At 41.7% G+C, this 12,691-nt stretch overlaps 1 protein-coding gene across 8 annotated transcripts in view; it reads right to left on the reverse strand.

Annotated features, from left to right (window-relative positions):
* Positions 1-12,691, reverse strand: part of CLASP1 (cytoplasmic linker associated protein 1) — a 275,326-nt gene that overhangs the window by 98,355 nt on the left and 164,280 nt on the right. For all 8 annotated transcript variants that reach the window (XM_010860818.1, XM_010860819.1, XM_010860823.1 and 5 more), the window contains exons 11-18: positions 12,253-12,345; positions 10,944-11,089; positions 9,923-10,058; positions 8,801-8,871; positions 4,266-4,325; positions 2,585-2,662; positions 846-1,013; positions 178-227 (exon numbers count right to left, since the gene is read on the reverse strand). In XM_010860818.1, the coding sequence (XP_010859120.1) occupies positions 178-227; positions 846-1,013; positions 2,585-2,662; positions 4,266-4,325; positions 8,801-8,871; positions 9,923-10,058; positions 10,944-11,089; positions 12,253-12,345 (802 nt within the window). The remainder of the gene's footprint in view (positions 1-177; positions 228-845; positions 1,014-2,584; positions 2,663-4,265; positions 4,326-8,800; positions 8,872-9,922; positions 10,059-10,943; positions 11,090-12,252; positions 12,346-12,691) is intronic.

The raw sequence follows: 12,691 nt of genomic DNA on the forward strand, positions 1-12,691 counted from the left end.
AAGGAGAGGTCTGCCTGCCTGAGTCACTCTGACAAGCCATCCTTGCTCTGCTGGGAACGTGGGAGCACAAAACAGGGCAGACCCTCTGCAGACCTGGGAGCAGTAGCTGGCTTCCAGCCACTGCACAGCCCACCCCAGGCCCAGACACCGAAGCCTTCCCCGTGGTGCCCACCTTACCTCTGGAGGTGGTACTGCCAGTAGGACTTCTTTTGGCAGAGAGCGGCCGACTGAAAATAAAGGAACACATCTATTATCAAAAGTGCACTGTATCTGCATTAATACAGGTAAAATATACAACAGGAAATTACGATCACAAAGAATTATTTCAGACTTCTCAGAATTCTACGGGTCATCTGGACCACAATCTTAAAAAATCTCAATTTCAGAAAAGCTTCAGTACTGTACTTCGGACTACCTTTCAAACACATGGCAAGAAGTCTTAGAAAATAGAAATAAAGAATGAAGATAGTAGTATATTCAGCCCCAGAGTCTGAATGCCCTCCCTTCCAAAGCTGTCTCCAAGTTAATGCTTATACTCTCCTAGAAGGTACTTGGCCCGATTTGCTTGTGCTTGTATTGCTCCAAAACTGTGCCAGGACTGACATGCATATTTCACTACAAACCACCTGTGGCAGGGATCAGGGACCAAGGACCACGGACCAGGCCACCTGTTTCTTACGATGCCCCACAGCATCTTCCCCAGTACTAGGCTCCATCTGAATTAAGGGGGAAATGATAACAGGCACATACACATTCAAGAGGATGAGGTGCTCGTCCATGTGCTCAGGCAGCAAAATTTTCATTGTAAACCCCACACAGATGAAGAGCATAGCAGGAGCACTTACTTGAGACTCTCCTGGGAGCTGGAGGATGAGCGGTCCGACTGTGGCAGTGACACCACGCTGTCCGAGCTCTTTAGGTGGGTCTGCAGGGCCTTCTGGTAGGAGGACTCCAGCGTGTGGTACAGGTGCTCTGCTTCCCTGCTGAAGTGACTGTGGAAACCCCAGTAACACCTGGAAAACACAGGCTTCCTGTCACGGGCAGCAGGTCACACAGGACACCATCAGGGACTGACCTCAGCTCCGGTGAGCAGCAGCCGCAGCGGCGTAAGGGAGCGAGTGAAGCGAGGAGCACTGCTCTGACTCCTCACCCGCGACCTACTGGCTCTGTGACTCTAGGCAAGTTCTTCCATCTGTCTGACTCTCAGTCTCATTAAGAACATGGAAATCAAAGAGTCTAACCTGCAAGACTGGGAAGACTAGGAAAGACAGAGCTAAAACATCTAGAATTACACCTAGAATGTGAGGGGACTGGTTCATGGAAGCAAAATGCATGTGGCACTCCCTGGCTCAAAGTATTTAAAACGGCTTTAGGTTAACATATAAAAAAGAAAAACAGGATGATGCTCACAACCATCTGAAAGGTATACTGTGTTATGATTAAAAAACTAGAAAAAAATGGGGGGGGGGGGCATGAAATATAAAATAAGGACAAAAAGAGCATAAGTAGATCATTAACAAATCCATTCCTAATTAAGTCACTTATTCAGGTAGGAACTTCCCCAAATGAGGTTGTGCTTCAGGGTGAAGAATGAGGCCCTCCACACACTCAGAACCAGGGAATCAGACCTTAACTGAGAGCAAAGAGCAGTTGAGAGCCAGGTCAGGTAGGTATATGCAGCTGAATAATCCATAGTGCTCCAAGAGGTAAGCACTGGTGGAATGTGTGTTATCACAAGAGCCAGGGACTTTCCTGGTGGCCCAGTGTTAGGACTAGGGCTTCCACTGCAAGAGGGGCACATGTTCAGTCCCTGTTGGGGAACTAAGATCTCCCAAGCCGTGCAGCACAGTCAAAAAAAAAAAAAAAAATAGAAGAGCTAGCCAGCCACAAAAGCACAGAGAAAAACAGCCCCAAAGCAATAGAGGAAGTATGCATCTTTGTGCTGTCTGAGAGAAGACATCTGAGCATCAAACTTAAAACTGCTATTTACAGTCAGGATGGCATGATGACTCCCAGAAAGGCGTGGGATGTGGGGGCCACACCTCCTGGCTGCATCACAGCCAGTCCTAGTGGTAAGATGACTCCAAACATGAGCAGGACAGTGAGCTGTGGACTGCAGTCAGCCTGAGCCACCCTTATCCACTTTCCAGGCGCCCACCTGACCCTGGCAGAGATGTAGTCCCCGGCTGAGAATCCCCGTGATAGGGAGTTTTCACAGTAAATCAACAAGCCACTGGGGACTAACAGAGCTGGGTGAGTAAGAGAAGACATGGGACACGCAGGCAAGTGCTTTTCTGGCTCATGTGATAATATTTCATAAATTAAAAAATGAGCTTTTTCTGCTGTCTACGTCAGTCCCATTTATGTTCAAATAGTACCAATCAGGCTCTTAGGCCTGGGCACTCGACCTTTGAAACGAAAAATTAGAGAAGTATTGTGAAATGGTCTTTTGGGTCACATTAACAAAGTCATGATTAACAAGCCATGTTCGTGTGACTTAATGAACTTTTATAAGGCAATCTGGACAGTGAACCTGAAATAGAAAAGCAATGACTTAAGAAAGTGGTGTTCAACAGACACTTACTTTCTGGCTTCTATCCTTGCTTCTGAATCAGCATCATGTATTCCCTTCTTTATCGTTTCAGCTAATACTGATATGTGTCTGTATAGTTAGAAATGAAAGCAGTACATCATTAATACAGTGTTATGCAGATAAAAACAGGTGTGAGAAATAACTTCAAAATGGCAACAAGAAGGTAGAACCTTTGGCCCACAGAGTTGACAAACATGCAGCCTAGAAAACCAGCACATTTGCTAATTAACTTCTGATTCTGTCCCACCCCGTTCCCCATGAACAGACCCTCCTGGGATTCTTTTCTTTTAGTAATGACTGGTATTTTTCAGGCCATACTTACTTAGCTCAATTTTTATGAATTCAAACAAACAAACAAAAAAAATTCTACTTTTCCATGGGAAAAACTCTACTTTTCCATAGGTTTCTATGGGAATTATAATGAGATAATAATAATCTTAACACTGAAAAGGATTTCTGCATCACGTCTCTATAATTAAAGAATGTTTTTCCACTATATGACATGAACTATTTTATGAAATGATGTAAACATTTTATATACAGGTGTTCTTTTCAGTTAGATTCTACTCTAAGAAGATAGCATTAAAATTCTCTCATTGAATACTGAACAGTTTGAAGAAAAAGACCAATAACTGAATAATCTCACAGGACAAACAGTAGGTACCCATTTCACCAGCATCAGACTCTCTGCCTCATCCCGTCACGCTTTCAGTAAATACCTGGTGAGAACCTGCCTAGTGCCAAAGCTAAGCCATGAAGTGAGTAAACACTGGAAGCCACAGCTGAGTGAATCATCGTTTTCTGTCTTGCTCACCTGTCCCCACGTTCAATCCCTCATTCCATCTTCCCCTCTAAATCCCAATACTATCACCAGATCAAGAGGGTATAATACCCAAGAGATAAAAGAACAACAAAATGCTTTTTAAAAGCGTGACTACCTTCTAGATCCAAAGTGAGGCCTGCAGGGCTGAACTGGACTCCAGGGGGGCTCTACATGTTTAAGCCCACTACTCATAACACGTCTAAGATGCTGTAAAGTTCTTCACGACTATGCAACACACCATTAAAGACTGAGTGGCACAGTATCATTGTCTGTCATCTCCAAACTTAACTCAGAAAAAATAACAGGCACATAAAATTGATAGGAACTAAAAATGGCTTGTCAAAATAGAGACAAGCTTCTTTATGAATTCTGGGGTAATCCTACATTTTATCATGAGGATGTGAAATTTAACACACACCAGCCTGAATAAAGAGAAAACTGCTGACTTTCTGATACAAACGGATCAAAAAGAAAACCTTTCAAATGAGTAAAATCCCTGTAAGGATTTTCAAGTTACCCTTCACCTACTAAGAGCAGCTATAAACATTTACCTGGTTGGGACTGACAGGATGTCAGGGGGCAGGATGATCAGAGTTAGCACAGTGAGTCCTGGCTGTGCAATGTCCCAGGGCACCCTGTCCACATGCCCAGGCTAACATGACAGTCAAAGGAACTCACTAATAGCCTCTGCCAGTGGTATGTGCCTCACATCAGGAGAAACACCACCAGCAACCATGTGAATAAATGCACTGATTCCTTCACTTCTTATAGAGAGTGGGCTGGATCATTAGCTGAGACATTAAACTCAAGATTCAATTCAGAGGGAAAACCAGCAAATCAGATGTTTACCGTTCCAATGAATGTGTCTGCCATTCTTGTAAAAGTAGATCTAAAAATTCAAAGCAGCGTCTGAAAATTGTGAAAAGAAAAATATGTCATTTGTCTGTTTATGAAAACAGCTTTTTCCTTAAGTGACCCAAGACTCCTTTTTATAATCAGCAAATTTCTTATAATTTTCATGATTCAAAAAAATGGAACATAAAAATGGAATCAAAATTGACTGAAAACCAAAGCAAATCAACATAATTAAGCACCTATGGTGGTCAAAAAAAATAATCACAAGGATACAGGGACAGGATATAAGAGTTCCCTTCAGATCAGAAACTTGAGCTTCAGAGCAATGCTACTGAACAGGTGTGTCACTGCCGTGTGCTTTTTTATTCTACCTCAAATAGAGCTACACGGGCACAAAAGATCAACATACATTACAATATCTGGGAATTAGTCTTTGCATTAATTTCATAGAATGCCTTCTACAAAGAAAGTTAAAAATTTCCTGGAAAACAAAGTGTTTACCAAATTTTCCTGCCAAGTATTTAAAACAGGTTTTTCTCTAGCTACTTGGCCAGTTTCCTCTCTTCAATCTCAAGATTCTTTCTTTTCAAACCTTTCCACTTCTGTGCTCTTTCTTGGCCTGAGTGTACACACAAAAAAACAATGTTGGACTAATCTCCCTAGGGTTATACCACCACTTCAGAGCCTACGTCTTCATCATTTCCTTTTTCTAAATTCCAGAATAATTCTTTGTAGGAATAAATATTATTAGACTTAAGGAACCCATTCAAGGAAACCAATCAGAAGGCAATCTTTCTCTTAATGATCAAACTTTCTTTCCCATGATCTTCCCAATTCAAAAATCTCATAATGCATACAATTACTCACTCTATATATCTTTAATAAACCCTTACCCTATGCTAGATGCTGGACACACAATGTTAACTGAGACACAATCCAGTGAGCAGGACAGACAAAAACAGCTGCTATATGCCTGGAGCACAAGGGCTCTGGGAGAGCTCTAGGGAGTCACTCAGCTCAGCCCCAGGGCTGCTAACAGTGGGGGTGGAGGGTGTGAATAGACTTTCTCCAGGGAAGATGCTGACCTCTGCTCACACCCCTTTCTCAGCATCACTGTCCCCACCCTCACCCAGGCCATGGTCACACTACCTTTGCCCTTTGCCCCATGTCATTTCCTGGTATAGATTTTTCTTCCCTTTAATGTATGTGTACATATGCTCATATTTATTAATACTTATTTCTTAGTGGATACATGCATCTTTAGTGCTAATTCTTGTCTTCAATGAGTTTCAAAACAATCTATTTAATCAAGAATATCCACTGTAAGGGCTTCCCAGGTGGTGCTAGTGGTAAAGAACCTGCCTGCCAATGCAGGAGGCATAAGAGATGCGGGTTCAATCCCTGGGTCAGAAGATCCCCTGAAGGAGGACAGAGCCACCCAGTCTAGTATTCTTGCCTGGAAAATCCCATGGACAGAGAAGACTGGCAAGCCATGGTCCATAGGGTTGCAAAGAGTTGGACACGACTGACGCGACTTAGCATGCATGCATCCCCTGTAAATTAGGCTTTGTTTTCAAGTTTTTAGACTAAAATCATATAGGGAAGTACATCAACACTGTCATTATTTAAATACCGCATTACTTAAGCACATCTGGTTAGATCTTGTCTCTTTTCTTCACCAACTACTACTCATCATTCAAAAAGCAACTCTGTTTTTTTTAACTTGTCTATGAGGCTCCTTGGAAATGTATCAGCTAGTTTGTTTGTTTTAATAAGGCTGGCTTCATTTATTTTATAATTTTTGGCTGCACTGGATCTTTGCTGCTTGGTGTGGGCTTTCTCCAGTTGCAGTGAGCAGGGGCTACTCTTAAGTTGTGGTACACAGGTTTCTTACTGCAGTGGCTTCTCCTGTTGCAGAGCATGGGCTCCAGAGCATGCAGGGCCTCAGGAATTGCGGCATGTGGGTTCAGTACTTGTGGTGTACAGGCTTTGTTGTCCCAGGGCATGTAGAATCTTCCTGGACCAGGGACTGAACCCATTCCCCTGCAGGAGCAGGTGGATTCCAACCACTGGACCACCAAAGAAGTCCATCAGCTAGTTTTGATCAGTGCTCTCTGAATGCCTAAATCCATAAAATATGTATGCTGTTATTCACTCTTACATTGCTTTGCATTATTGTTTTTAACACCTCCAACTAAATTATAAACTTCTTAAAGGGAGGGAGAGTAGGCAATTCATTTCTTACAAATTCTATGAAGCAAAGCTAGGTACTGGCTGAATACAGGACAGAAACCACTGCCTTTTCACTGCCTTCTTGCTCTCTTTTCCTTTCTGAGGGCATGGTCCCTAGTACTCTTTTTTCAGCATTAAGACACACGGCTCTGATGAGACTCACTTTGACTACAGACAAAAATGCCAATCTAAGTGTATGGCTAAGAAGCTGGTGAAGGGGGTGGCATTTCTACTGTCATGGTGATTGCATGCTGCTACTCACATCGAGCACCACAGGCTAGAATTTTTACATGTTAGGAACCAAAGTGCCATCCCTGAACTCTCATATTGATGCCCTAAACCCCAGTATGATGGTATTTGGAGATGGGGCCCTCAGGTGGTCATGAGGTTCACATGGGGTCATGAAAGTGATGCTCTTAGGATTAGGGCCCCTGTAAGAAGAAACACTGACCTCCCTGGTGGCTCAGACGGTAAAGCGTCTGCCTACAATGCGGGAGACCTGGGTTCCATCCCTGGGTTGGGAAGATCTCCTGGAGAAGGAAATGGCAGCCCACTCCAGTACTCTTGCCCAGAAAATCCCATGGATGGAGGAGGCTGGTAGGCTACAGCCCATGGGGTCGCAAAGAGTCGGAAACGACTGAGCGACTTCACTTTCTTTCTTTCAAGAAGAAACACTAGAGCTCTTTCTCTTACACAAACACACACAAACACATTCTGCATCATGAAGACAGCAAGAAAACAGCCATCTGCAAGCTACTCCCATTAGAAACCACCTGTTGGCACCTGCATCTCAGAATTCCAGCTTCCAGAACTGAGAAAATACATTTCTGTTGTTTAGGCCCACTCCATGTATCCTATTTTTGTTATGTAGCCTAAGTCAACTAATACACTAAACATCCTATAACGTTCCCCACAAAGATCTGTGTCACCTCACTGCCTTTCACAAAGGAAACACTTTCCAAAGTGCTCCTGGAATCCTAAATCTGCAGTGACAATGTAACAGAAGCAGCAGCAAATTCTCATGATGGTTACCATTCATTAAGCTTCCACCAAACACTAAGCCCCTTCTACCTAAGTTACTGTGAATCCGCAGAACTCTGTCCCCAGGTATGTGGGAAATCCACCAACAGCCTCTACCTCGCCAGCTCCACACACTCGTCTCTGGGGAGCTGGAGCTGCTCTGCCCTCTAGGGTGGCTGGACTGTGGGTCAATGGTTGACCACACTCCTCAGCCATGCCACTGAGCCACACTTTTGAAAAATTAAGCCTTTTCAGTGGAAGAACATGTCTTTCTTCCTGACTTACACAGCCAGCTCATTCCCTTTCTCTTTTCTCTTGCCTTGCATGTGGCTGTTAATAAGATGGTGATGGGGGCTGCTTCATGCTCAGAAAGACCCCTGCACCGGAGAAATCCTGTGGGGGTCCAATGTGCCAGCCCAGGAAAGGACAGAAACGGGGCAGCCATGAAGTGACAGGCCCTCCTGTTGGGCTAGATCAAAACCCAGAACGCAGGGATGGGGCCACAAGGCTGCTGCCTAGGTCTGCCATTAATTTACCCCATAATGCCCTTGATCTGGTCCACCAAGAAGCTTCGGCCCATGAACTGTCTGAAAACTCACGTGAAACTTCTGTGTACTTACACTTTCCTGGGAAGACAGTCCACATGTTTCACGATTTGAAGGACTCTGTGGAGTCACCAGTCCAGACCCCACAGATCCCAGCCAGAAGCACACAGCCCTGACATCACACATAGCTCATGTGGACCTGAGACAAAGCCCAGCTGGCTGCTCAGGCTGACCTTCGGGGTCTACCTCCCCTCACTGTGCAGCACAGCAGGTGACTAGTCAGGCCTCAGAATCTCTAGAATCACATCAGAAGCTGCAGATAACATACACCTCCTCCTACCTATGTTAACATAAATAACTACCACTCATTTTATAATGTCTTTTCCAGGCAGGAAGCTACTGCCTTCATTCAGGGGGATGGGGTAGACCAATGACAGAGGCAGAGGGACCAGCACAGGAAGAAAGTGTATGTGGGGACACGCCCCCATCCCACCTCTCCCAAATACCTCACATACACTTGCTCTCACACACATACAAAAATAACTTAAGCTGTCCAAATTCACTTTCCATTATAATTTTGATCATGACCTTTCAAGCCAAGGGCATTTATTATGGCAATATTAAATAATATTAATTATTTCAAATATGAACTTTTTAGATGGAGGGAAATTTGAAATTCGTTTTGGTTTTAAAACAATTCAAAAATAATTAGAAAATTCATTAAAAGTTTACCTTCTAACTGCAACAGACTTGGAGGTACAGTTGCTTGTTATGACAGGTATTAGCCTAGGGATGTGTGTGTGCTGTGGAAAAGATCAAAACACAGAGGCGAACACTTGAAAATACAAAACTGAGATAATCACTTCCTTACTCACCTATGTAAAGCACCTAATACATTAAGATTAGAATTTCACTGAGTTTAAAAAGGAGAAAGAATTTCACTGGACACTTACAAAGGGCATGAAAAGTACAGAGCCAAAATAGACAACATGACGATATGTGTTAAGTCAGTCTAAAATCAAAACAAATCAGTGGTATGAAGCCTAAACTATCTGAGCAGTAGAAATCTAAGCGAGTAAAAAGCAGTCAGTAGACCAATGTATTTTAATACCATTTCAATGGATATGTCCAGTAACGGCTTTTGGTTTAATATCTGAAATGGGCACTGTAAACAATAAGAACTAAAATAATGCAAAGAAAGTAACCCACAATAATCACAAATATTCTGGAAAGATTTCAATTAGCATCATCAAGCTCCAGTTTTGAGGGCTGCCTCTAGGGAAAAGGGACTTGACATGGGGAGAAGGTGATATGAAGAACTTCACTTTAACGCTTTGTGAGCTGTCAGGTTTTATTGAAAATCTACATATAAGTTACTTGGCTAATTACTCAGATTAAATAAATTAGTGCTTTGAAAACTTAACTGAAGATAATCTTTCTTTTTTAGGCTTATGTACAATTATTTAAATAAAGATGCTAGATGAATACAAAGCCACAAGCACAAATACCTAAAATGAACAGTTGGGGACTAAGGAGGGAAGAACAGGAGTAATACCTGGACACACACAGAACTCAGAAGCAGATACAAGTGCTCAAATGCTTAAAACCAATGATGAGAGGATGAGCAACAGGTCAGTAACTGTACACCACACCTGTAATTCACTCCAGGGAACTGAAAAGGCTCACATGTGACAGTTAAGCAAGGGAAGGTGAGGGTGGGGCAATACCGTACATACAGTATGATTCCACATACATAATCACTCAAATGGGAAACGTCTCTGATAACTGCTTATCTACCACCAATATTTACCACTTGCTTATTCTACAATACATACGGCTCCAAAACATACTCACCCGGATGATTAACCTAACAGCTACAACACCAGAGGTGGCCATAATTTTGGCACTATTTGGAATTAAATTAAAGATAGTTGGCATAATGGCTTCAGCTCCATGGTCAAACTTATTCCCCAGCACTGATGACAGATGCCTGCAATGAGAAATGAACACTGGACTGAACCAAAGTTCTTGGAAACAGTGTAATATATAAATCTTTTAACATTTTAGAGCCTTTGTATAAAGTCATCTAAGGATAAAAACAAGTCTAAGTAAAATACAAATATTCCCCAAGCACATGCAGAGGACTTTACATATAGCCACTCACCAAGAACTGCTTTTTAAAAAATAAACAAATAAATCATTTCCCACTAATTACTCTTCAAATAGCAAAAAATAAATACTAATAAAACATAAATATGACAAAGCACCCTCAGCCTCTTTTTTTTCTTTTGCTCTTTTATTTTCAGCATATAACATTCAGGCTTCAATATCTGAGGTCAAAATTTTGAACAGCTGCAAAGCCACTCTTCTATTGAATTCAATAGGACCAAACAAAAATTCTATTGATTGTGCTATATTCTGCCAGCAAAATCAATGAAAAGGCTGAGAACAGAAGTTTGTAAGATTTCATTTTTCCATATTATTAATAATTGTTTCAAGTTTAAAACAGAGGCTTCAGAGCTAAGTCACTGAGTAAAATTTAAAATCTGTCACACAACACATTATCGACCAGAGATGTACTACTGATGCCACAGGTGTTAATTTTTTGCAAAAATCCCCTCTGTCAATAACATAACTGGTCAGGAAACACTGTAAAAGTACTAACAGAGTGTAAATGGAATCAGTCTTGGAGACCAGGCGACAGGCATGTGTATTATTTATTATATAATATTTATCATATATATAACAACACATATTATATAATATGTATTATATTATATACATCCCAGTGGATGTATTATTCTGTGACCCATCTCTGAAGCTCTGTGACACAGCTACTTTATTATGTGAGAACCGGGAGCGTCGTAGTCCTTACCCCAGCGTGATACAAGCCTCCCGCACTACCTGAGACCGTAGATCCTTAGCGGACAGTTTAAAGGCTCCGTCCAAAAGCCGTAAGTGCTGGAAGAAGTTATCATACTCGGCAGCACCAGCCAAGAGTAAAGATCTAATCTTTTTTAGCTAATGGGGTAGAAAAATTAAGAGACAGACAAAACAATCCTTAGAACAGAAATACAAAATAATTGAAGCCAACAAATATTCAAGGATCAACAATAAAGTTAAATGATACAGTTTTCCAAGAAGAATTAGACCAACTAAATAGTAGCTAACATACTGAAGAAATCTAGGTATCATAAATAAGAAAAAGTAATTTTTAAAAATTAGTATCTGTGATAAATGCATTATAATTCTACAAAATGTATTTTTTAATTGGAACGTTTTAGAGTATTTACAGATGCTCTGATACTAAGGATAAAAATAACTGAAATCTCATTGTAGCCTGTAAAAAAGCTCCTTCCCTAAGTTCCCCTTTCCCAACACCCCATCCAACCACCATTTACTGCATGAATGACAGGAAAGTAGCTCAGCTGGTAAAGAATCCACCTACAACGCAGGAGACCTGGGTTTGATCCCTGGGCTGGGAACAGGGAACAGGGGTGCCTTGGAGAAGGGAACAGCCACCCACTCCAGTATTCTGGCCTGGAGAATTCCATGGACTGTATAGTCCATGGGGTTGCAAACAGTCAGACAAGACTGAGCAACTTTCACTTTCACAGGAAGAAGCGCCCCCACTGTTGGTCAAAGTACCCACACTGTATCTGTTACTGAAGGGGCTGGAGGGCATCTGAAACAGACACAGCAGCCGTGTTCCTAACCTGCTTCCTGCTGGACAACCAGTGCACAATCACCTTCCTCAGAAAAGACATACCTTCACCAAATGCTGTTCACTTTAATGTTCGGACAACTTGTCGTTAATGTACTTTTAAAAACAGAAGGGGCAGAAGTGCTATGAAGAAAGAAAGGGCAACAGGGACACTCACTGTAAGTCACTAAGAAGCTGCTTCCCTGGCCAAGGATCGCAAAATTAAACCTTTACTAAGGCGAGAGTAGTGGCCATGCCACAGGCAGGACTTTGTTAAAAGTACAAGATGCACAAAAAGATAGAAGTAGGCATGTTTTAAAAACAGAAGTGAGGTAATCTATTAAAAAGGCAAACTGTGAATATGGTACCTTATATTTAAAATACTGACTACTTAAAATTCATTACAGTTGAACCCCAATTTCATAATATTTATAATATTTAAATATCTAATGCAAATGTAATCACAAAGTTGGCAGCTTACAGCATTTACTCTTTGCTCCCAATCATGCTTGTCATCAGATAATATTTCCCTAATTTTGTTTATGGACTCCTCAAGGTCTCGGCTGGAATAAATCTGTAAGCAAAATTAATTTACAATTAATATGAGAAAATTTACTGAATAAACAAAGATTATTTCTTAATTAACTGAAGTCAAGAGCATCTGTTAAGTATAGTAAAAGAAATCATTTCATTTTTCAGAAAAGGACCTCGGAGATAACATCTAGACAGGCTTGCCACAGAATGAGTTTCCACCGTGAATGTAAACTCACCAGCTCTGATGCCCGTATATGGATAACCTCACCTCAAATGCAGCTTTACCATAACAGATGATATCATGCACAACCGAGAAAGAAGCCCACTGGGGAGTGGGCGGAGATGCACAAGTCACTGATTTGTTTTTTTTGTAACACCACACTATA

The sequence above is a fragment of the Bison bison genome, unplaced genomic scaffold, assembly GCF_000754665.1.
Source record: "Bison bison bison isolate TAMUID 2011002044 unplaced genomic scaffold, Bison_UMD1.0 scf7180017864471, whole genome shotgun sequence".
Classification (NCBI taxonomy): domain Eukaryota; kingdom Metazoa; phylum Chordata; class Mammalia; order Artiodactyla; family Bovidae; genus Bison; species Bison bison.